The sequence below is a fragment of the Rattus rattus genome, chromosome 10 (genome assembly GCF_011064425.1).
Source record: "Rattus rattus isolate New Zealand chromosome 10, Rrattus_CSIRO_v1, whole genome shotgun sequence".
In the NCBI taxonomy this organism is placed as follows: domain Eukaryota; kingdom Metazoa; phylum Chordata; class Mammalia; order Rodentia; family Muridae; genus Rattus; species Rattus rattus.
The window spans coordinates 1,327,963-1,353,209 of record NC_046163.1 but is presented as its reverse complement, the minus strand read 5'-3'; the positions used below and the strand labels follow the sequence as shown (position 1 = coordinate 1,353,209).

Below are 25,247 nucleotides of genomic sequence, written 5' to 3'. Positions count from 1 at the left end.
GTCAAGGGGCTTCCAGGAGACAACAGGCAAAAGGGGGCTCTGAAAGGGTATCAAATATGTCCCAAGTACAAGCTGGCACCAGCTTCCAGCCTTAGCACTCAGCTCCCCTAATACCTGGCACACTCTGCTGGGCACAGGAGGCGGCTCTGGCTTACTCAACAAGCTCTCCTGGGCCAGAGCCACTGAAGCTCAACTTTCCAGCTACTCCCTAAGACGGCGATGGGTCTCTCCTTCCCACATACTTCATATCACCTCTGTGAGCACACAATGGACAGTCCACACAAGTCCTTCTTGATAGTGGATGGAAGTATTGTGGACGGTCACACCAGGACACTGGTAGAAACCAGGTCTACCCTTACACACCTGTCAGCTTAGCTCTTCTGTGACACCCAATTCCAGTGTCACAACTTCCTAACTCCAAAGGCTGTAAATTGTAACTTTCTGGCATAGTTCTATGCCTGCCTGCCTGCCTGTCTGTCTGTCTGTGTCTCTCTCTCTCTCTCTCTCTCTCTCTCTCTCTCTCTCTCTCTCTCTCTCCCTCCTCCCTCCCTCCCTCCTTTCCTCTCCTCTCCTCTCCTTGCTCCTCATTCCTCTCTTTCTATTTTTAGTTTTACAAGTCAGAGTTTCCCTGTGTAGCCCTAGCTGTCCTGGAACTCACTCTGTAGACCAGGCTAGCCTTGAACTCAAGAGATCCACCTGCCTTGGCCTCCAGAGTGCTTCGATTATAGGACATACTTTCAAGGACAGCCAGGGTGGAACCAACTCAAAGGGCTCTAACCTCTCTTCTTTATCTTTTTCAATTCTAGTTGTTGTGTGTGTGTGTGATATGTGCGTGAGGCCGGGGGAGCTTCTGCCATAGTGTACTTGCATAGGTAACTCTCAGGAGTCCGTTCTCTCCTTCCACTGTGGGATCTGAGGGTCAAGTCTTCATGGATGGCACCTTTGACTGCTGAGCCACCTCAGCGGCCCACAGATCCCCTTTTCTTACTTCTGTCTCATTGATTACACATCTGTTTTATGGGACACTTGATTAAGGTTTCATTCATACTAAAACATGGTTTGGCAATCCCTGGTTTGAGTACCGTCTATTAAGATACTAAATACAATTCCCCTGTTTTGCTAAGATGAAAAGTTTCAACCAGAGAGCCAGAAAGAACATCAGTGCAACGGAACAGTAGACCTGGGTCAACCACAGCGAACACTGGGGTCCGTCCTCCGTTTTCCACATTCCAGACATCTCAGAGATGCCGAGCCCAGCCCTCGGCTTCTCCATCTCTCATTCCTAAGCACAGCCATCCCAGGCATCTTACGCTAACCAGAGCCATCGACTGACACAAGTGTCCACGAATAGTTTTCAAAAGAAGAGGCAAAGCGAGGCATATGGTATATTTGGAAAATAAAAATCTTTCAAAGCCAGGGATCTGTGTGGGACAAATGTTCAACAGGGTTCTCTGGCATGGGGGGAAAAAATGCTCAGAGGTCACTGCATTAGTGAGTCAGGGCTAAGATTAAGGAGCTATCACATTGCAGCAAACAGTCCCGGTCAGAGTGCTGACAGCTGTCTGAAGCGTCAGAGTATAGGACCACTGAGAAATGCAAGCACTGTAAAAGGTGCGCGCGTGTGCACGTGCGCGTGTGCATGTGCACGGATGTTCAAAACCAACATGTGTATGTGTGCTTATGAAACAGAGGATGAGGAGGTCATGTGTCTTTACACAATCAAATATGTGAGCATGTGGTCATGAGAATGCTTGGTACGTATATGTATGTGTGCATAGGCATGTAAGAGTTAGGAAGAGAAGGACAATGTGGTACAGTTGTGACAATCGGGGCCCGAGTGTGTGCATGAAAGCCGGTGAGTGTATAAACATGTCATAAACATAAGAGTGAGTTATAAACACGGGTGGTTGCAGTTCTATGTCAGGGCTTGTGACTACATGGCATGGTGTGTGAGCATGCGCAGTGTAAGTGATAATGGCAGGCACCCAGACGATAAGAACTCCTGTGTGCACACACGCACACACGCATGCATGCTCCTGAAAGGACTGTGGGGCCATGAAAGCTCATGCATATGACCTGGTCATGAAAGTACACTGTTGGTCATGAAGGAGCACGTTTTCTAAGGTTTGGTTTTTATTTTAAGTACGAGTCCTTTGCTGCATGTACACCTGCAGGCCAGAAGAGGGCACCAGATCCCTTTACAGATGGTTATGAACCACTGTATGGGTGCTGTGAATTGACCTCAGAACCTCTGGAAAAAACAACCTGTGCACTTAACCAATTAGCCGTCTCCAGCCCTGTCATGAAAGAGTCTAAGTGAACCTATGTGAGGATATCTTCGAGGAAAGGAGAGAGCGGTGGGGATGAAAGAATAAACCTTCCTCTTGAAGTACTCTGCCCCTTACGGGGCCAAGGATTTAGACACACCACAATGGTCTTATGTGAACCCGGGTCACAGGAATGGATCCAACCCTCCCTTTGATTACCTCAACCTATTAGGGATGTGCTGCAGGGCCTCCAAGCCCAGGTCTCTATGTCCATGAGAGAAGGCTGGGTTCACCCCACATATTCTCTCAGAATGTCAATCAGCATGGACTAGTCCTAGCCAACTTCAGACAGCCAGGCTTCCCAGCTGTCCATCTCAGCCCGCCTCTTCTGAGTCAACATGGAAAAGCATTCTTCTGAAGCAACCACCCACCAAGGTCCACTGTACTGATCATCTTCCACCCACCACACACACACACACACACACACACACACACACACACACACACACACACACACACAAACCCATAGCTACTTAAAGTGAATGAAACCTATTTCCCTTCAGACACTTTCTATCTGAAAGCAATAATGGTCATCATGGAGCAACAAACATATACAGAATCCAGCGCATCTATAATTCTAGCCTGAGTGCGGGATGAAAAGACCATAAATTTAAGGCCACCCTCAACAACAGCATGTTTGACAACAGCTTGTGCTACAGGAGACCCTATTGAACACACAAGCACACGCACATGTTCATAACTTATGAGACTTCAACTCATTGGCTGGGCAAGATAGCAACAAAGGCCTCTAAATGCAAACCAACTACTTCATATGACAAAAATATTATTTCAAAGCAGGGCTTGCTGGCACACACTTTTGACCCCAGCACTCAGAACACACACACACACACACACACACACACACACACACACACACACACACATGTGTATATGTGTATATGTATGCATTTATGTATGTATGCATATATGCATGTATGTGTATATTATGTATTTCAGGAGCTGGGTAGATAGCTCAGTGGTTAAGAACATTGGCTGCTCTTCCAGAGGACGCAGGTTCAAGTCCCAGCATACACATGGCAGCTAAGAACCATCTATAACTCCAGGGAACCCAGTGCCCTCTCCTAACTTCCACAGGCACCAGGAACACACATGGTGCATAATCATACAAGCAAATTACCCATAGACATTAAATTAAAATCCTTTTAAATTTTTAAAAATGATGAGTGCTTTTTAAATTGCCATATGTCATGTTACATATTTCTATAATAAAAAATACGTAAGATATACTAAATCTATACATCCTATAGATATACAAATCTATACCTTCAAGGTCATAAACCTAAACCCAAATACTCCGCTTTATGACAAGTTTAGAGATTTTCACGTTATCTACTGCCAATTCCCCCAATGGAATGGAACAATATGATGCTGGGTCCCCAGGCACAAACCGCTGTAAGGTAAATGTCTTAATTGCGAGGACAACCTGCTTCATATAACTCAGGGGACCAGAAGACAGACCACTTCAATTCAGTTCGATACTCACTGCAAGAGTCCTGTTACAGATACAGAAAACTTGTAAGACACTTAACAGGCTTCTTGGGAGGATTCAGACGGACATACCTAGACTCGTTTCAGGGCAATACAGAGCAGCATGTGACCAGCCTTGCTCTACACTGGGGTCAGTGCTAAGCACCATCTGGAGCAACTGAAACTCTCAGAAAAAGTGACCCTGAGCCAAGGCCTCTCAGTTCCCAGCTCTCTTGGGAATGCAGCTGCCCTGTGCTAGAATTGTCTTCTGGGACAGCTAGAAAACACACGGGAGGGAAGACCCCATGTGACAGCCTCGACCCGTTTGCAATTGGAGTATTAAGCCAGGCTGCAGCCACCCAGGGGTAAAATCCTTAGGTCTGCTGGCCTCAAGTCTCACATAACCCTCTCTCTCTCAGAGCCCCTTGTCTCCCTTTGCTCCACCAGCTAACTCTACCTTGGTAATGTTCTCAGGCACCTAAGGCCCCTTTCCACTTCAGCAATACAGAACCCTTCTCAGACTGGAGAATTCAAAGGGGACGTGGTCCTGGGGTATGGTCCTCAGCATAGGACCACAGCGCCTGAGTGTTATTGACTCTGCCGGACACCCAAAGTGCCACACTCCTGTGAGCCAGCACCGTATGCCCTCCAGAGCTAATTATAGGTCAGTGAGCTAGCAGGCCAGAGGGGGGGGGGACAGATGGTGACTTATGTGGTTGCAATACACACTTGTCTCTCCCTCTGACCCCACTCCCTCCCTCCATTTTTTCCAATTTCTTAAGTGGGACCCAGACTCTTGGGCAGGTTTTATTCTCTCAGTCTTTCTCAGTCCTCATTCCCAACACACAAACATTTACACATTCACACCATGCATGTGTATACACACACACACACCACCTCTCTATATCGATCAGCCAGTATAACACACCATGTTCCTAGAACAAATCCTCTACCAACTTAACACAGTACAGCTCCTGGAGGCCCACAGAGAGCATTTCAGGTGTAACGAGGCCTCAGTTAACTTCCCTGTACCTTAAGATTCCTTTGGCATCCAGCTCTCTGGCCCTCCTGAACCTTCACCCCTGCCTCATCACTGTCCCAACCCAACTAACCATCTACTCCCCGGCTCTAGCTCTACTATCCTCAGAGGCTCAGGAAAGACCCAGCAAACCCTCCTAACTCTTTCCAATCCTAAGATCTCGCCCATTACTCAAAGGGGACCCACGAGCCTGACTGGCTGCCCTATTCTCTCTCTCTAACCCTTCCTTCACAAGCCAGCTGCTGGGCAGAGCTCATACACTGACATCATATCCATGCTCAACACGACATGCTCAAAAGCACGCAGAACTCCCCTCATGCCAGCCTCCATAGCCACTCGTTTCTGGAGATGGTTGGTGTCTTTATTTCACAGTGTCTAGGACCCCCTGAACCCCCCAAAACCAATGTGCTATCACTCATCTCATTACTTTGAGACATCATTTTTCTTGGAAAGCCTCCTCAGGTCTTAGCACAAAATCTAAGAAAATAGCCAATATAAATCATTCAAGCTGTCATTTTTACTAAAGACTATCTGGCCAGTTAACAGTGACCAGGATTCTGTGGGTTAAAATCCTGATGGTTTTGTTGTTGCTGTTGTTGGTTTTTTTGTTGTTTTTTTTTTGTTGTTGTTGTTGTTTTTTGTTTTGTTTCTGCCATTCCACTAAATTGTATATAGGAGGATGTGTGCCTATTTCCGGCACCATTTAGCTGCTCCATGGCCCTTACCTGCTTTTAGATGAGCGAATGTCTATCTAGCATGGTGTCTGGCATGTAGTAAGTGCCCAATAAATGTTTACTCAATATTGAATAAAGTACTAAGAGCCAATTCCAACAACTCTGGAAAGGACTGCAGGGAGTCCCTGAAACCTGGCTCCTGGAGCAGCCTTCTAAAGCTCACACCAGGAGGGATTCATCAGGCTAAGGACAGCCCCCTTAACCACTTGCTCTCCACGAACAAGTACTGAGGAGCTGCCTCAACTCTCCTCCTCTTCAACACATCTCTCCTCAAAGGTGACATCAGCACCTAGTGGCACTTAGTGCTAGATCCCTCCTCCTTCTCTAAAAAACCACCTACAACATATTTCCAAGTCCTCCAGGCCGACTTCCCTTCCTACCCACCATAAAACCCTCAATACCCGTGCTGGGAAATACCCCTACTGTTCACTAATCAGCTCCTCATTCCTACCCCACCCCAGTTCAGTAATCTCTATTACGAACATCTTTTCCTGTTGCGCCCACCCTCATCCCCACCCCCAACCAGGCCTTCTGCTGGCCATTCCTTCCACCCCACCGCCCCAGCACTGCGGAGATGGGGGCATCTCTGGTACAGCCTGACAGTTGAAGGAATGAAGAGCTGGCGATAGTAACCAAGGGCGTAAAGAGGCACGCGGGAAGAATGAAGACCCCCTTGAAGAACGAAGACTTCAGCCTCTCACAAGCGCTCGCCCAAAGGAGCAGAGTTGGCCCCCAAGCCCAGAGGCGCTTTTGCTCTGACTCTCCTGGAGAGGATGTGGGGGCGCAGTCCACCCGACTGCCCCCTCCCAGAGAGCAGATAGAGCTGAGGGCGAACTCCACGCCTTCCCTGCAAAACGGGCATCGACCCCCATCTTCATCCCCAAGGACACAGAGCACAGCAAAGGCGAGGGGCAACGAAACCCGCGCCCCGCAGAGACACATCCAGACCAGAAGAGGCTCTTTCCCAAGGCGCACTAACAGAGACTCCTCCAACTGTTCAGGGGAGCTGGATCTGGAAAAGGGGGCATCTTTTCCCGAGTAGTGGGCTGTGGGTGCTCACCTGTGTGGAATCGCCGAAGGCCAGCAGCAGCAGGGCGCCGCCCCCGACCTCGGCAGTGCGAAGCGTCCTAGAGGCAAGCCCGCAAAGGTAGCTGCAGCCTCCACCGCCCAGTACCGTGGCCCGAAGGACCCGCCCCCTTCCTCCGCGGATACCCCGGCCCCACCCCCACAGGGCGGGGCCTGGCCATCTCCCCCCCGAGGCCACGCCCCCCACGCCCCGGCGCTCCCCAGCCCTGGTTCACACGTGACAAGGGCGCTGCTTTGATGCTGTGCGCCATCTTGGTTGAGGCTGAGAGGGCAGGGCAAGCATTTATCTGGTAGATGTTCTGGCCCCAGGACTTGGAATGCAGAGCACATCCTACACGGGTCTACCATCTTGAACTCACCTTCCCAAGTGTAGCCTGTTCCCTAAATGGTCAGTCGTTTGTCGCCTTTCACAACTGTTCTCTCCCACATATTTTTTAATGGAGAAACTAGAAACCCAGATACTCTTGTAGTATGTGCCTCAGTGAATTGTGACTTGCTTTTAGGCGTGTGACTGCCCTAACGCTGTTACTACAAAATGAAATGTTTGTCTGATACATATATCGTATGAAAACATGCTCAAATGCCAAAATTCTGACAAATTTTAGCTAAACCGGTTTTCCTGAATTGCTCCCTTTCCCTGCCCCCGAGGCTATTAATGTATCTTTTCCATCTGGTTTGTGAAATTTCATTTCAGTGCCTACTCAAATCCTTCACAGATACCCCATAAGCACTGTTATGAGTGTGAACTGTTCTTTTTATTTTCCCCCCCTCCTTTTTTAGGCTTTTCAAGACAGGGTTTCTCTGTGCAGCCCTGGCTGTCCTAGAACTATGTAGACCAGGCTGGCCTCAAACTCCTAGGCTCACCTGCTGCTGCCTCCAGTGTACAGGTAGCCTGTGCTGCTCCTGCCCAGCAGCAGAGAGCTGTTCTATATGTACAATGTGCACACAGGCAGTTAGAGATGTATACATATCTTGTAACAGCAGTGTCCTGTAAAGGCTGAAGCTGAGGTCAGTTAACACAGTGTTTCATTCACTCTCCCAATATATTCAAATTTCCTTGCCTTTTTCTAGAAATTCTGGTGGGGGTTGACAGAAGCTAAATCTGTATTATTTGTCTGACACTCTGAGTAAGAACATATACACCAAGTGAAAAATAGTTTTTAAACCCAGAGCCTACCAAGTTTCAATCGTTCGCTAGGTGGTCTAGTTTCTACAAAAAGGCAATCCTGGACACTCTTCACCCCTTTCATTAACAAAACATGAATGCCAGAAAAGGCAACTCAGCCAATGCTGAGGAAGACTGAAGCCATGGTAACCATGAAGAGCCACTTTACCAAGTGTTGGCAATGTGTTAAAAACACAGCAGAGGCAGTAACTTCGAAGGGAGAATATAGTATATCATCATACCATGGAGTTTGGCACAAAAACTCAGAGGTTGAGCCAGAAAACAATTAAGCCACATTTATTTCACCCACTTAAGGCAAACCTAAATGGGAGGCACAAATCCACGAGGACAACTCCCCTGCTCCATGGCATCTTTTGTTCAGGGAACTCCAGGCTCTGTGCTTCTTTTCTTCTGCTTCAGAGGCAACTTTTGATTGCAGAGATCTGTGAAGTGCTTATTGTCCTTGGGTTTTTGTTTACTTTTGTTAATTACCCAAATTCTGGTGGTAGTTTTTTATTGACCCAGGCTCACTTTCTGTTCAACCGGTGACAGTATTCCCCTCAGTGTGGGATAAGGCTAGCTGTCAGCAGCAGTATTAAACAGATGCTAAAGGATGTTCTGTAAATAGCATGGGGTGGGGAAAGTGATAAGAACCAGCAGACTAATTTAGCAGTTTAGCCAACAATAGTATCCACCCCACAATATTTTTATGTTTAACGAATATTTTCTGTCTTTGTCCTGTCTGGTGACTCACACCTATAATCCCAACACTCCAGGCAGCTAAAGTAAGAGGATTAAGTTCAAGGCCAGCCTGGGCTACATAGCAAGACCCTGTCTCAAAAGGACTACTTTTGTGGGGGCTGGACTGCAGTGCTAAAGAATGAACTCAAGATCTTGAGTATGAGAGAAGTGTCTTAATGTGCGTCTTCTGCCACATGCAGGTGGGAAAGGAAGCAGTAAGACTTTCTTCTTAGCAAGAGAAATAAACAAAACCCACCCATGTCCTTTTCTCAGAGCATGCCTGTGAAAGTAAAGAACTTTGACCAAGGACGGTGTCAACATTTCTGTATGAACAGAAAACCAGGATCCTGAACGCACACAGGATGACTTAAAAAGGAAAAACAAAGATCTCAAAGGACAGGACAGGGCAGAGAAAAGCCACTAATTAATTCTAGTTGAAGGCTGCTTTCAACATGCAATGTATTTTTTGAGAATTTAGCATAATAAAGTCTAACAATTTAAGGAAAACACCAAATTCTTCCTAAACTATGTTCTACCTTTCAGTTAATGCATATCTGAAAGATTCAAATAGATCATTGCTTTACTTTTAATCATACTCTGCCTACTCCTTTTTACCACTATGTACCACAAAAAAAAAAAAAAAAGAGAGACTGGCCTTTGAAGTTGTGGTGTAGCAAAAAAGACATGGGTCAGAATCCTGGCTCTGCGTGGACCAATAGTTCTGGCCATGGGTAACTCAATGATTCAGATTCTCAACCATAAAACCGGAAGGGTTTCAACTACCTTGCAAAACACAAGGATCAGAGACACAATCTAGAAAGTTCTGAGAGGGGCACATAATTATTACCATCACTGTCAAGCCTCATGCAATAAAACAAAACCCAAAATACAAAATCATCAAAACAATCAATATTCATGTAATAAATATCCAAAAAGCATTTTTTTTAAAAGATGCACAAGTCAATCTTATAAGATTCTGATAACCCTGTCACCTGCTTTATTTCTGGAGAAGGGTAAAGGGAAAAGAAAAAATATTCACTTGAATTTGAGGAGCAGCAACATTGGAGCAACTGTTTTAAGCCTCTGGGTTCCTCTGATCCCTAAGGGCAAACGTTCTTCCTTGAGGAGTAAGTTTAACTTCCCCTAACACAAGATCACATTTGCCGAGATAAAAGAATAAAAACAAACTCAACAGCACCAACTGAGGTTTAACACAGGAAATGAGGCCGGGTTTCTTCTTTCAAATATGCAAATTTTACATTAAAATGTTTATAAATCATAGTTGGTTTTCCTCTTGATTCAACCTCTCCACACCTCCTGTAATAGGAGCCCCAGGAACCCAAACAGCCTGTGCATCGCTAATCAGCTACACGATCCAGCTGCCCCCTCCAAACAGAATCTGATCACTAATGGACTAGACTGGAAGCCATCCCCAGGGACGGGAAGCAGGAACTATGCTCTCAGGGAGAACGGATACTGCGGATGCCACCAGTCAAAGAGCCGAACACTGTGCACTGGGTCCAGGACGACTTGCACACCCTGTTCACTGCGCAGATGCTGACCACCACGGACGGGAGAATCTTGGAACACCAGTCTCACTCGATGATGCCGCATGTCTGTACTCACATTAATAGTAAACTAGAAGAGAAAGGCACATTGAGCATTTAATTTAAATGTTTAGTATTTAATTTAACCTTGGTTTCTGTGCGCTCTTTTTGAGACGGTCTACACATAATATAGCTTGAGTCAGTCTCAAGATTTCTCGTCGTAAGTTATAGCACTAACATATTTATAAAGACACAAGTCCAGGATGATATTTGTTACTGTTTCTCTGCTTTGTGTATCTAAGATGTTAAAGGGTCTTACAGATAAATAATTTAGGCTGTATACGCACACACTACCACAAAGCTAATTGTTACGCATGTAGGCTAAGGATGGAATTCCCATTAACGCACTGATGAACAAGTCAGGCAAAATCTGTGAAAACTAAGCCTGATCCCATTTTCGTGTAAAGATCTCCAAGTATATGGAGGTTTCTACAGAATTAGTGTGGCATATGTGGAATGTGAGTCACAGTGAGGTCATTAAAGCAGCTTAACCTCGAGGGAGACAGAAGGACCTATGATAAAAATAGAATCATGATACATATTCAACTATAGGAAATTATCTACAAAAGGATGTATATTTGAACCTATTAACATACATACTTTAGAAACAGTCCCCAGAAAGTTAACTATAATTACAGGACAGAGGCAGTCTATGTTACCTCTACTTTCTGAATAAATGTATGCATTATTTAAATTCTTCATGATATATACATTATCTATCATTAAAAATTATGCTTTTTCATCATTGAACTCCAAACATCTCTGAACACAAGCCTAAGACAAGAGAAGACAGATGACAAATAACAAACCTTCAGCTGTCTGTCCAGTCAAATATTTTCTACCCATGGAAAGTATAATTAAAAGACACACATACGACACACTCCCCTACAGGGACAGCGCTAGTTATCTATGCTAATACTCCATTATGGTGCGTTTGAATGCCCAAGGTCCTGACAGTGCTCATGTGCATGCCTGTCAATGTTCCCTCCAGCACATACAGAAGATACAAAATCCTTCCTTTTCTTACAGAGGAGACAGACAGAACATTCTCAGATATAATTAGCTTCTCTCCATTATCTGTCTTTCTAATATGCAAATCTAACTTCAGACTTCTCTGTTTTGTTTTTATTTTACCTGGAAGATGTTTAGGGTTTTTTAAAATAATAATAATTATTATTATTATTATTATTATTATTATTATTATTATATCATTATTTTGTGGGTTCTATTTTGGTTTTGATGTGTGTACAGTCACTTGATGGGGGAGAAGGGGTACACCATGTTGTTATTCTGGTTTTAATTTTCAACTTTATTATTCTTCAGAGATTTCTTACCAATAGTTAAATCTGCAAATCCTTTTCAAACCACAGAGACTCTACAGAACGGCTGACTCTTCACTTACCAAGGTAAATATCATTCCCATGACAATAGGAATAAAGATGAAGTTGAGGGTGGTGACCTGCAGCAGGCAGCAGTCCTGGTCAGGGTTGGTGTGAACATCTTGATACTGAATGGGCGGTTGCAACCGTTCCATACACTTGCTCTTTAATCTAGGGGACTAAGCAGAACTGAGCATTAATCTAGTGGCCTAGAGGAAATATGTATGCTCTTTAAGATGCTGTGAGGGAAATAAAACAGGTGAACTCAGTTAACGAGATAGAAGTTTTCTGTCATCTCTTTGTATACATGCTGGTTTCTATCAGAGATCAGAGACTCTATCAGTTAAGGAACAGAGAGTTTAGATTAGCTAATATAGCAGTGGCCTTTCATTTAGATAGTACTTCCGTGTCATTTCTCCATTGCTGGGGCTACTCCTCAATGGAGAAAGATATCTAGCTAATATCACAGACTGTGATTTCTTACAAAGGCATGAAAGCCAAATTTCTTCACCAGAACCATGTTTTAAAAATAAATTAATAGAAAAGTATGATGTAGAAATCTCAGCTCCTGAACTGGTGAGATGGCCAGGGGTTAAGATCACTCTCTGCTCTTCCAGAGGTCCTGAGTTCAATTCACAACCATCTGTAATGGGATCTGAAGCCGCCTTCTGGTGTGTGTGAAGAGAGATACACTATTCACATACATAAAATAAATAAATCTAGGGGTTGGGGATTTAGCTCAGCGGTAGAGTGCGTGCCTAGCAAGCGCAAGGCCCTGGGTTCAGTCCCCAGCTCCGGAAAAAAAAAAAAAAAAAAAGAAAAAGAAAAAAAAAAAAAAAAAAAAAATAAATAAATCTTAAAAAAAAAAAAAGGGGTTGGGGAAAAAGAAAAGGGGAAGAGCGCGAAGAAGAAAGGGCAACGCCCGGGGTCCGGCCCCAACCGGAAAAAAAAGAACCCAAAAAAAAAAAAAAAAAAAAAAAAAAAAAGTAAAAAAAAAAAAAGAAAAGAAAAAAAAAAGAAAAAATAAATAAATCTTAAAAACGTAGGACTTAGGGGTTGGGGATTTAGCGCAGGGGGAAAGCCCTTCCCAAGGGAAGGCGCAAGGCCCTGGGTTGGGTCCCCAGATCAAAAAAAAAAAAAAAAAAAAAAAAAAAAAAAAAAAAAAAAAAAAAAAAAGTAGGACTTTAAAAAAAAAAAAAGAAATCTCAGCTCCTTCTGCAGCACTGTGTCAGCCTGCATGTCACCATGTTTTCCACCATGTTAATGGATAAACCTCTGAAACTATAAGCAAGATCCAGTTAAATACTTCTATAAAAATCGCTGATGTCATGGTGTCTCTTCACAGCTATAGACACTAACATACCACAAATACTGAGTTTTTCTCAGTGTGTGGGGGTGGAGCTGCAGTGTGTGAGGGTTATGTGTGTGTGCATGCACGTGGAAGCCAGGTCAATGCCAATGCCTCCCCACCTCCCCGCTTTATTTCTGAACAGTCTCTTCCTGAACCTGGAGCTATCCAACTGGTTTAACTGGCTGGCCAATGAGCTCCCAGACTCTGCCCATTTCCACTTGCTAGCACTGGCGTTACAGAAGTGTGGCACACATCAGTTTTTACATGGGTTTTGGGCAGCCAAATTCATATCCTCATGCTACACGCACACATACACCCCTTTTATAACTCTGTTTTCTGGTAATCTGTCTAGGTTTACCTTAGGTAACAACCTGAAGATGCTATCTTTTTTTCTCCAACATGAAACAGTTCCCTCCAAAATTTAATCTAATGTTATGTTACATTATGTAAGAGATGGAGCTTTTAGAAGGTGAAGGTGATAAGGACTCCTCTTTCGTGAATGGATGAAGGCTCTTATTACAATAAGAGCTTTAAAATAGATTTGGCTCCTTTCGGCCTTCCATCACAGGGTACAATTACGCCACCATCTTGAAAATGGGAACCAGAGTCTCATGAGACACAAAACCTGTCTGGATCTCTGGTCCTCCAGAACTATGAGAAAATTAATCTCTGTTCTTTATAAATAACCCAATCTCTGGTACTTGTCTTGGCAGCAAAAAGGGACTAAGAAATGGTAAAATTCATGAAATATCTGAAGGATGCAGAGACAGAAAGCTCAGCAGTTAAAGAGCCCTTGCTACTCTTGCCGAAGAGGAAGGTTTGGTTCCCAGCACCTATATGGAGGCTAACAACTGTTCATACATACATGCAGGCAAAACACTCAATAGACAAGCCAGATATAATGGCGCAGGTCTTTAATCCAAGGACTTGAGAGACAGAAACAGGTAGATCTCTATTAGATTGAGGCCAGCCTGGTCTATGTGGCAAGTTTCAGGACATCCAGGGATATGCAGATACACAGAAGACTGTCTCAAAAAAAAAAAAACCTCATACGAAATTAAAAAAAAAAAAAACTTTTTTTAAGATTTACTTATTTTAAGTGCACTGTCACTGTCTTCAGACACACCAGAAGACGACATCAGATCCCATTACAGATGATTGTGAGCCACCATGTAGTTGCTGAGAATTGAACTCAGGACCTCTGGAAGAGCAGTCAGTGCCCTTAAACACTAAACAAACAAATAAGCCCATTTAAAAAAAAAAAAAAAAAATCCTAATTTTAAGGTGGGTATGGGTGTGGGTGGTGGTCTGTACATGAGTGTGATGCCTGAAAGGCCAGAAGAGGGCATTACTCAATGTCCTAGAACTTGGGTCCTGACAATGCAGTATTCTCTCATCCTCTGAACCATCCAACCACCCAAATGAACAAACCTTTAAAGATAAAATTTATAAAAATAGAGACAAAAAAAAGGAAGGACACATGCCTGTTTTTTGAACTTGAAGTTGAACTCCCACATTGGTTCTTGTCTGTTCCCAACAATCTTTCTGCACCAGAAAAGTAAGCACTGTAAGAAAGAAAAAATAAACTAAGGGAGTGACACTGGTATGTATAGTAAAGTAACAAAAAGAATAATTAGCAAAAACATCTGAGAGCTCTAAAGCCAACTACAGTCCTGATGCAGAGGATTTCCTTTGGCACACACAGACCCCCAACTCGAGACTGGTGCGACATGAGGACAGTCAGTGCTACTCGGGAAGAAGAGGGACCAATACAAGTCAACCTCAGCTTATTAAGATCAACCCTATGTTCTCATCTTTAAAGACAGAAATACATATCCGCAGTGAGGGGCGTTTTCTCTGATTCAGCAGCCACTACTCTACAGTAAACTATAAAGGCAGCAAGTAGCCACCAGGCAAGATGGTAGCAAGGCCACAAAGCAGGCAAGGAGGGCAGCCCTGGAACAGGAGCAAGCCACTCAGGACCTTGTGGGAACAGACAGCTACTATGGAAACCAGTGAGCTAAGCTGGATTCAGTCTAAAGCAAGCCCCTCAATGAAGTCAGGCTATAGCTAGGGTTAAGCACAAGAAGTGAAGTACCTCCCAGGGGACAAGGGGTGGGTCGTCCGCCGTGCCAGCTGTCCTGCCTTCAGACATGCCCTGTACGTCCTGCTGCTCCATCAAAAATAATGGGCTTGGCTTTTAGGGGAAAACACTTCTGCTGCCATCACAACGGCTCCAGTGTCCCACACAAGCTATGCTACTGAAAAGAGAGAGAGGGGATCAAATACGAAAAGCTGGAGTCCAGGAAATGGGAACCTTCCTTTAGGCATGCTGGCAACTAAGTGCCATGCAATTACAGGTATGTAAGTGGTGAGGCCATGCACCAGGCCTCTGCCACGACAGGACCCATATCCTCGTCAGAGGATCTCCTAACAACACAAAAAGAGGCTGCCAGGTAGCCTGTGCTTACTACCTGGATTAAGAGCTCATTTTCTTAAATCTACTTTGGCTTCCTATTTTTAAAAGACATAGTAATGAGATATTTTAGACTTTAAACAGTAGCCCTTGCACTGCGCACTGGAGCCGCTAAGATGTGTCAAGCATGAGGAGTTTGCCCAATCAATGCTGTCCTGCTCCATTACCTGGCATGGTTAACTCTGTAATGATCACACCCTCCCTGTAGTTAATCGGATAGTATTAAACGCTTCTAGGGAGGAAGACACTGTAAATGTGAGATGGGACACTGGCCACTCACATTACAAGCAGAAGCAGCTTCAGGGTGAAACTCTACTCATGTAACACACTACTCCTGCCCTAAATCCATCAACTAGCATTATAAACAGCTAGTTTGATGACCTATATTTGTATGTGTTGGGAGGGGGAAATCTTGATTACTTTCAAACGATAGTACCTTTTAATTCCAGGAAATAATATAACCTTAGAGCTCAACTAGGAGAGAAGATCACATAATGTCTGAGCATAAAGGCAAACAAAGCCCAAGAACAGGAAGTACTACAGAATGATTAGAGGGGGAGACAGGTGTGAAAGTTACCTACAAATGCAAAGAAATTTACACAGTATCTCATGAGTAAGATAACACCAAGACATCCACATGCCTAAATGACTGTAATGACTACACTCCTCCAGCTGGGTAAACGTGATTTCACCAGGGAGGAGAAAATGGGCTAACAGACAGACCTACTTATTATTCAGAATACCAGAAACCTGAATACAGCATATGGATATAAACTATGCAGAGAATGCTAAGATAAAGGGAGCCTAAAACATAGGAAGATTTTGGAATCCTAAGATCCATGAATTGGAGTGCCTTATAGTCTCTGAGACAAATTACCAGAGCCTGGCCCAGGGACTTAGCAAGTAAAGAAGTGTATACTAAAATCCTTAAAGGAAGTCAAGAAAGAAGCGCAATCTCAGACGACAAGGTTACATTAGAAACAGAAAATCAATTCAGTTCCTTGTGTTAGATTTGTGTCATGACTAAACATTTTGGGAAAACTGTAGTATGCACCTACCATTCAAATATTCTTCCTAGCCCAAACTATCAAAACCATTCTAAATATTCTTCCTAGCCCAAACTATCAAAACCATTCTATCTACAATGGTCAAATGTACAGTGCATAAAAATAAATTAAAGACTTAAGAAATACACTAAAAGCACAAAAAAGCTCTAAGAAAGGATAGCATAAACCAGTCCAACACTGCAGGAATGTGTCAGAGAAATGAAACTTCTGAACCGTACAAGTTTACATTAGCCCCCTAATGGATTGGGACCCACAGTCCTCCCCATTAAGAGACTACAAACAAGACTTAGGAACAGGCCCACCATACAAGAATCCACTAGCCACTTACTTTGGAATTCTTCAGTGTGCTGGGAGTGCTTTCTGGAATGGCAGGATTCTTGGAGATTCGAGCAGCAAACGGTTCATACATATGGTACAGAGATCGGATCACACATGCCCGGAGACAGCGCAGCTTCTCCATGGACTCTGGTCGCAGCCGCAAAGGTAGAGAAGCATCCAGCGTGTAGTGCCTGAAACATGACACATGACTCCTACCAATATGTGACCTGTCTGCCTGCTCTTATCCAGCCCCCCAGGGCTCCCAACTTCCATGTGAGCTTCACTCCACTACTTCACTGGGGGGCACTCGCTTGCCCAGTTCTCACAAATACCATCACCATCTCCTTACATGATCCATGACTTTTGCTTCTTCATTTTGGTAACCCTGTAGTTTTTCAATTTAAATTTGGACTATTTCAGATTCTACAGAATTATAAGCCTCTGAATTACAAATCATGCAATATGCTTTAGTTGCTCAAAAAGAATCTGTCATGGGGAAAAGCCACTGGGTTTCCCTGTCAGACATGTCACCAAGTTCTCTATCCATTCCTACCACATCCCTACAGTTCATAGAGTCCATAGACCTCTGTACCCCACATGAAAATCTAGCACTTTTACTGATCACGTAGTAAAATACGCCTCTACAGGAAAAGTCTAAGTTCTTTCTGGGACCAGAAGTAATACCATTTGCAAAAAGAGAAAAAAAGAGATTAGAAGGGATGGGGACAGCCATAGGGAAGACAGTCACCTGCATGAATCAGTAACATAAGTCCAAAGCTAGGGTTATGCCAAGGCATAAAAGAGAGAAAAAGTGGAAAGAGCCCATCATGTAGGGCAGAGCTCCAAATCACAAATAGCAACAAAGTCAGCCACAGAGAAGACACTGGCACTCAGAGGTCGCACCTTCGGTACAACCTGGTCCAAAAGGCAGCAGTGCAAGTGACAGTCCAAGCATTCTTACAAATCAGGGAAAAATTCACAATGTCCTCAGGACGGATATAGGAAGCCAGCAGCAGCCAAATATCCATAGGATACTCTTCTCCTCCAGCCCCATCCAGGTCTTCTGAAACAAGAAAAAGAAAATCGTGTTCTATTTATTACACACACCTAAAGGACTCGTTCTAATCTCTCCCAGCTGGTACATTTAAGAAAAGGGGCTTTGGTTGTTTGGCCTGGTTCTTTATTTGTTCAGTTGGTTGTTTTTTAAGACAGGATTTCTCTGTGTAGCCCTGGCTGTCCTAGAACTCACTCTGTAGACCAGGCTGGCCTCGAAATCTGTCTCTGCCTCCCTAGCGCTGGGATTAAAGGTGTGTGCCACTATACCCGGCTAAGAAAAGGGGTTTAAACAGATCCAAGGAAGCCCCTCAAGCTGATGGTTTCCTGGTTATTCCAGATGCTAAAATCTTTTTGTCTTCTGTTGCCCAAGTGAAGAGTTAATGTCCTTTAGGCCTTTGTTGTATGTATATGCATGTGTGCAGAAATTTTCTTGAGTGGCGACATGTGTGGACAGGGACATGCTTATGTAGAGAGTCCAGAGGTCGCTATCCAGCATGTTCTTCCATCATTTTTCTATCTGATGATTTGAGACAAGGTCTCTCACTGAACTTGGAGCACACGTGACCTACCTCTCCAGGCCCACCCCATTTATGTTCTTAAAAGGGTGTGTGCATGTGTATGCGTGCATGTGCGTGTGCACGCGCGGGTGTATATGGGAATACATGGAGAATGGGTGTCAAGTTCCTTGAAGCTGGAGTTTTAGGCATATTTGCAGGCTGCCTGGTGTGGGTGCTAATATTATACTGGTCCCCTGAAAGAGGACCTGTCCTGGTTGGCTTGGGGGTTTTCTTTTGCTTTGTTCAGCTTGACATAAGGTAGGGTTATCTGGTAAGAGAGACCCCAGTTGACTACAGGGATCTGAGCGCAGACCTTCAAGTTTTTGCAGTAAGTGCTTTACCAATTAAGCCCACCTATCTAAAACCTTTAAAAAAAAATTGTGTATTAAGTTTCAAAGTCCCTTTGTGTATATTTTAACAATAATAATTCTTCAACAGAATTAAGAAAACTATTAAGCCTGCTGTAGTAATAAGAAAACAGACACTGCAGCTGAAGAGATGGTTCAAAAATTAAGAACGGTTACTGTCTGTCTGAGTTAGGGTATCTACTATATGGTAAACTATATGGTTCTGTCTGTCTGAGTTAGGGTATCTACTATACGGTAAACACATGAGCAGAGCAGCATGAAGAGGAAAGGGTTTGTTTTTTCTTACAGTTCTCAGGTCACAGTTTATCATGGAAGAGGTCAGGGCAGGAGGAGAAGCAGAAGCCATGGAGAAGTGCTGCTTACTGGCTTGCTCTTCATGACTTGCTCAGTCTTTTTTTAATTACATTTTAATGTTTTAGGGCACAGGTATCATAGCATGTGCATTAAGGCCAGAGACAGCTTGTAGGTATCACTTCTCTCCTCCCTGATGTGGGTCCTGGAGACAGAACTCAGAGAGTCAGGCGTGCTGGCAAGTATTACCAGCCGAGCCGAGCCGTCTCATCAGCCAGACCATCTGATAGGGTGGCGCCACTCACAGTGGTCTGGGTCCTCCCACACTAACCATCAACCAAGAAAACACAGCACAGACTTGCCCACAGAACAATCTGGTAGGGGCATTTTCTCAACTAGGATTCTCTCTTGCCAGATAACTCTACCTTGTGTCAAGCTGAACCAAAGACAAAATAAAATAAAACGAAAACAAAAAAAGAAAACCCAGGACACTACACACATGTGATTAGACACATATGTAGGCAATACACCCACACACATGAAGTAAAAATAAACAAATCTCAAAACATATTCTTTTTAGTTCTTTAAACAAAGAAGGTATGTAAAAAGAAAATATAAACTAAATAATCTTAGCAAAAGGCAAATTACAACATATACTTCCTATCACACTCTATACATTCTTCTATTTTTTTATTTTTGTTATTTGTTTGTTTTAAGGCAGAGTCTCAGGTAGCCCAGGCTTGCCTCCAACTTGATATTTAACCAAAGTACACCTTGACCATCTTATCTTCCCAGCCCCACCTACTAAATTCTGGGGTTATAGGCATATGACGCCATGCTGGGTTTATGCAGTTGGTAGTCAAACCTATGTCTCATGCATGCTACACAAGCACTCGACCTGAGCCACAGTCAAGACACATTCCAGTTATCCCGTCAGTCAGCCCCTACTTGATAATGTATACTTACTATCTCCTCTTCCTGCTTCAGACCTAATTACTGTTTATTCTCCTGACCCTTAAAGTTCACTATATACCTGAGATTTGAATAACAACACATACACCAGAAAGACACCTTCGCCTTAAATAATCATTCATCTCCAAGACAGGATCTCACCATGTAGCCCCGGCTATCTCAGAACTTACTATATAGACCATGCTAGCCTTAAACTGCCTACCTTTGTCTACCAAATACTAGAATTAAAATCATGCACCATCACATCTGGCTCATTAATGACTTTTACAAGGCTGAATATTGCTAAAGATTGTATGTGTCAGGGATAGGGAGATGGCTCGACACTAAAGAGTCTGCAAAAAGGCAGGCATGTATGTCTTTGCACCACTTGCATGGCTGGCTCCCAAGGACAGAAGAGAGCACTGAATCCTCTAGAAGTTACAGATGATTGTGAGCCTCCATGTAGGTACTGGGTATATGTGAGTCTTTCTGAAGAGTAGCCAGTGCTCTTAACCCCAAAGACGTCTCTTGAGCATCCCAGGTTTGTTGTTATTGTTTAGCTTTCCAGACAGGGTCTAATGTAACTCAGGTTGGCCTCCAACCTGGAGCTAGCCTTGGCCTTGGACTCCTGATCCTCCTCCTCCTCCTTCTCCTCCTGAAATTACTTGCTAGCTAACAATAGTCTTTTTGAAGACTATTCCTCTTTTGAGGATACCAATTAAAACATTTATAGAGATAATGATAGCTAGGAATTGCCCAAAATTCCTAGAAGTAAAGGTTGAAACATAAATTGTAGTGAGTTCATAGGTATTGAAATGGTTATGGCGGTTTCTTCAGAAACTAAAGGATGGGGCAACCAGACAGCTTTGCAGGGAACCCGCAGTCAAACCTGACTGAGTTTAATCCCTGGGACTCACATGATGGAAGGAGATAGAACTGAGTATCACAAACTGCCCTCTGATCTCCACCTGTACACCCTGGTATGCACATTACTGTTACTTTACCCTTTACACACACACACACACACACACACACACACACACACTTGCAAAATAGATAGTCATTTTAAAAATATTTAAGAGAAATTAATCAAAGTAGAAGAGAGGTACTTAATAAAGTAAAGTAAAAAAATAATAAAGAAATAATGTTCAAGTATGTATGCCACAAACCACTTGTCTAATATGTGATTATATCCTGACTATCTGAAGGGAGTCTTATAATGTAATATTTTAATTTAAAATGATGAAACAAAGAAAAAGCCAGGCATAGTGGCTTACTCCTTTAATCCCAGCACTCAGGAAGCAGAGGTACGTGAATCCCTGAGTTCAAGGCCAGCATAGTTAGTTCCAGGACACTCTAAAGGCTACACAAGAGGGGTTGGGGATTTAGCTCAGTGGTAGAGCGCTTGCCTAGGAAGCTCAAGGCCCTGGGTTCGGTCCCCAGCTCCAAAAAAAAAAAAAGGCTACACAAGAAACCCTGTGAGGGTGGCAGGGGAGATGTTCATATGCTATTGTTAGAAATATCAAGTGATAAAACCATTTCACTGATTCCTCAAAAACTTAAACACAGATTACCACACAATCCAGAAATTGCATGAATGCTCATTACCTACTAGAAATGAAAGCATCTGCCACACCAAACTCATCCCTGAAGTTGCTATATAATGCAGAGTAGTCAGACAAAAGGCAGTAAACGGGTTGGGGATTTAGCTCAGTGGTAGAGCACTTGCCTAAAGGGCCAAGGCCCTGGGTTTGGTCCCCAGCTCAAAAAAAAAAAAGAAAAAAAAAAAAAAAAAGGCAGTAAACATGAACTATTAGTACATTGAACCGTAAACATTTTTAAGCCACATGAAAGAAATTAGACTTGAAAGAATAGGTTAGCACTGCATTTGTATGGAGTATCAGAACAGTCATATCTGCAGAGAATGAAGTTAGGGCAGGCCAGGGGTGCCGTACATCAGAAGCGGTGACACTGTGGTTTGGGAATTCTTTTTGGATGACGGAAACATTCTATCCTTAGTTCATGATGGCAACAGAACAGCTGGGAAATAGTAAAGCCTCTCAATTGTATTTGATTTAAAACTGTCTTGCCAGGCGGGCGGCACAGAACTTTAGTCCTAGTGCTGCCAAGACAGAGGCGTGGGGTCTCTGTCAGATGAACTCTGTGAGACGACAGCTTGCCCTACACTAGACCCCCATTTCAAAAAATAAGGAAAAAAGAAATAAAAAAAACTATCTTGAGGCCCAGCATTTGGTGGCACCTGCCTTTAATCCTAGCACTTGGGAGGCAAAGGCAGGCAGATCTCTGTGGACTACAAAGCAAACTGGTCTACAAAGCAGTTCCGGGAATAGCCAGGGCTGTTACATGGAGAAACCCTGTCTCAAAGCAGAAAGAAGAAAGAAAGAAAGAAAGAGAGAGAGAGAGAGAGAGAGAGAGAGACAGACAGACAGACAGACAGACGGAGAGAGAGGGAGAGAAGGAAAGAAAGAAAGAAAGAAAGACAGAGAGAGAGAGAGAGAGAGAGAGGGAGAGAGAGGGAGAGAGAGGGAGAGAAGGAAAGAAAGAAAGAAAGAGAGAGAGAGAGAGAGTGTGAGTGTGGGTGGGTGAAAGGAAAGAAAAAAGAAAATGAAATTTGTCTTGAAAAGCCAGGATGGTTTAGCAGTTGTTGCCCTTGCAAAAGGCCTAGATGTGAGTCCCAGAACCCACATCAGAGTGCACAATCATCCATCCAACTCACAACTCCAGCTCCATAGCTAATGCCCTCCCCTGACCTCTACGGGTGCCAGGCATACATGAAATGAACACATACGCATGTAGACAAACACTCATATTCAGTGCCTAAAAATAAATAAAGAAAATAAAGAACAGTAAAACATAAGTTGGAAATGTTCTGGAAAATTTGTATATACATACACATATGTATGTATGTATTATACATCCCTAACAGAATTAAGAAAGAATAAAGTATAACAAATGTTGCTATTAATTTTTGGATCCTGGAAAAGCGGGTTATTAGGCTGGGCATGAGAGATGGCTCAGCGGTTAAGAGCACTGACTGCTCTTCCAGAGGTCCTGAGTTCAAATCCCAGCAACCACATAGTGGCTCACAACCATCTGTAATGGGATCTGATGCCCTCTTCTGGTGCCTCTGAAGACAGCTACAGTGTACTCATATATAATAAATAAATATTAAAAAAAAGTTATCACTGACAATGACTGGTACAATAGCAAATTCACCTCTTAGATCTCCCTTACATTGAAGAGCGATAGCATCAATTGATCAATCCACTGACTGATCGATCACCACAAACAGAGCTCAATCCTGAGCAAAGCAACCCGTACCTTTGTGTCTCTTGCTTTTCTTTTTTCTGGAGACAGATCTTTCCTGAGTGCTTTCCTCCTGGGCGTCCATCTCATCACTGCTGTTCAAGATGTCATTCGGCTCACCCACCCCGGGGAGAGCCTCTTCCGCAGGAACCTGGGACGCTTCCAAGCCACAGAGAGATTTTACTAGGAGAAAACAAGGAGAGAATGAAACGCACTTGGTCCCATCCAAAAATACCCATAAAGGCCCATGTATCAGCAACCATGGAGGACAGAGGCAATCTTGAAGAAAGCCAACACCTTATAATAAGAAAAGCTCAAACAAAACTGTAGCATTGTAATAACCAAAAAAAAAAAAAAAAAAGGAAAGCAATTGGCAAGCTATCTCTAAAGTAGCAGAAACTGATTCTTTCTAAGTGCTGAGTTCAGTCTTGGGTTGGGGTGTGAACAATGCACCCACTGTGAATCCTGCAGGACGATGAAAGCAGAAGCCAAGTGTACTGCCATGCACCTAGACTCCTAGGAGCATTGGCTTAAGAGAAATGGGATCCAATTTAACCCTGTCCTGCACTGGAGACATGTGACATAAACCATAAATCCAAGAGAACCAACTGCAAAAATCCTGACAGCAAGACAAGCACGGCAAAAAGAAAACGATATGCTAATGTAATGGATGTCAACTGTGCGGTAAAATATGCATAATTATAAAAAATGAGAGACTGATATCAAGGCATGACAGTGGAAATTAATGAGTACATGAAGTTGTGTGGGATTTTTGTTCTTGTTTTGGTTGTTCTTTTGAGACAGGATCTCAATGTAAACTGCTATGTAAACCGGGCTAGCCTTGAACTCAGAGAGATCCACCTGTCTCTGCCTCCCCAATGCTAAGATTAAAGGAACGCCCACCTGACTTGGTCACAAAATGGTTTTAATTCAAAGAGGAAATAAAAAACATTTCGGCTCTGGAACCTGCTGATCCCCGCAACACACACCCATCCCATCCCCGATATGAGAAAGTAAACAGTGGGAAGAGCAAACACGTTCATAGCCAGATGCCAAAGGGCAGCAGGAAAAACACCCGGACACAATTCCAGGAAAATACAATACCTAATGCTGTCTTAAAAGCTTGGGCCTAAAGAGATCCACGAAAGCCTACCTTCCTGCTGAACAGCGTTGGCCACGGCTTTCTTGACCCGTCCAGACCTCACCACCGCCGGATCCGAGTTGGCATAGTCCGCCACAGTCACTGAAACAGAGCAAAGAGCCAAGGCCTCCTCAGACTCGGGGCAAAGTCTCTGCAGCCGAGTCTCGCCCAGCTGGACCCTGCTGCCCAGCCCCCCTCCGCCGCCCGGCCCCGCCCCTCGCCCACCTCGGCCCGAGCAGGCGTCGTGGGCCCGGAACTTGAGCCGCTTTCCTCTCTTGGGCATGGTGACGGTGTCCGGACGAGGCCCGCTTAGCTGGCCGGGGCCCCGGGCCATTTCTCGGCCCCGAGAGCCGGCTCCCGGAGCCGCGGGGCACTTCCACCCGGCTCCGCGGCCATCCCGCACAGAGGCTGCGGCTATCGCGAGGACTCAGGCGAGGGCTCTGGGTCCCGTTGGTTGCCGACGCCTCTCTCGGGGAGCCAATCGCCTCCGGGGCCTGGTGACGTCATCACCCGGCGCCCTCGGCTGTAGCGGAGGCCAAGTTCCTAAAGGGTAGCGGGCTGGACAAGGTGGACAGGGTGTGTGTTATCGCCTTCTCGTAGGCGTTTGGTGTGTCAGACCCAGTCCTCCAAACGCGTTAATTAGAACTAACAGTTTACATCCTGATCCACTTCAGCCTCTAGATTGCATATACTTTGTTGTCATTCCCTCCCACTTATGCCAAGTGACCCGAACGTAAATATCGAAGTGGTCGCTATAATTTTGCTTAAAAGGGCTTTG

The 25,247-nt window shown here is 44.2% G+C and overlaps 2 protein-coding genes across 4 annotated transcripts in view; both read right to left on the bottom strand.

Annotated features, from left to right (window-relative positions):
- The window catches only part of Ppfia4 (PTPRF interacting protein alpha 4), a 46,143-nt gene extending 39,380 nt beyond the window's left edge, over nt 1-6,763 (bottom strand). The window contains exon 1 of the mRNA XM_032914928.1: nt 6,649-6,763. The gene's annotated coding sequence lies outside the window, so the exon portion shown is untranslated. The remainder of the gene's footprint in view (nt 1-6,648) is intronic.
- Nucleotides 6,764-8,114: 1,351 nt separating this feature from the next.
- Tmem183a (transmembrane protein 183A) lies at nt 8,115-24,905 on the bottom strand. 3 transcript variants are annotated; one of them, XM_032914871.1, is made up of 8 exons: nt 24,695-24,905; nt 24,482-24,571; nt 23,344-23,511; nt 17,682-17,838; nt 16,789-16,969; nt 14,402-14,482; nt 11,590-11,745; nt 8,115-10,218 (listed from the first exon to the last, which is right to left on the bottom strand). In XM_032914871.1, exons 1-8 carry the CDS (start codon nt 24,801-24,803, stop codon nt 10,033-10,035), a joined length of 1,128 nt encoding a protein of 375 aa, XP_032770762.1. In that variant the 5' UTR covers nt 24,804-24,905; the 3' UTR covers nt 8,115-10,032. The 3 variants fall into 3 exon arrangements, with proteins under 3 accessions (XP_032770762.1, XP_032770761.1, XP_032770763.1); XM_032914870.1 differs by having other exon boundaries at nt 17,682-17,841; nt 24,695-24,904; XM_032914872.1 differs by lacking the exon at nt 14,402-14,482 and having other exon boundaries at nt 17,682-17,841.
- Nucleotides 24,906-25,247: the final 342 nt, after the last annotated feature.

Bases quoted from the DNA above. Each gene is read 5' to 3' on its own strand.
- Tmem183a (XM_032914870.1), bottom strand. From the start codon at position 24,803: ATGGCCCGGGGCCCCGGCCAGCTAAGCGGGCCTCGTCCGGACACCGTC. The intron at 23,512-24,481 runs GTAGGCTTTCGT...GTTTTCTCCTAG, and splicing joins CAACGCTGTTCAGCAGGAAG to TAAAATCTCTCTGTGGCTTG. The intron at 14,483-16,788 runs GTAAGTGGCTAG...TCTTTCTTACAG, and splicing joins GCACACTGAAGAATTCCAAA to TGCTTACTTTTCTGGTGCAG.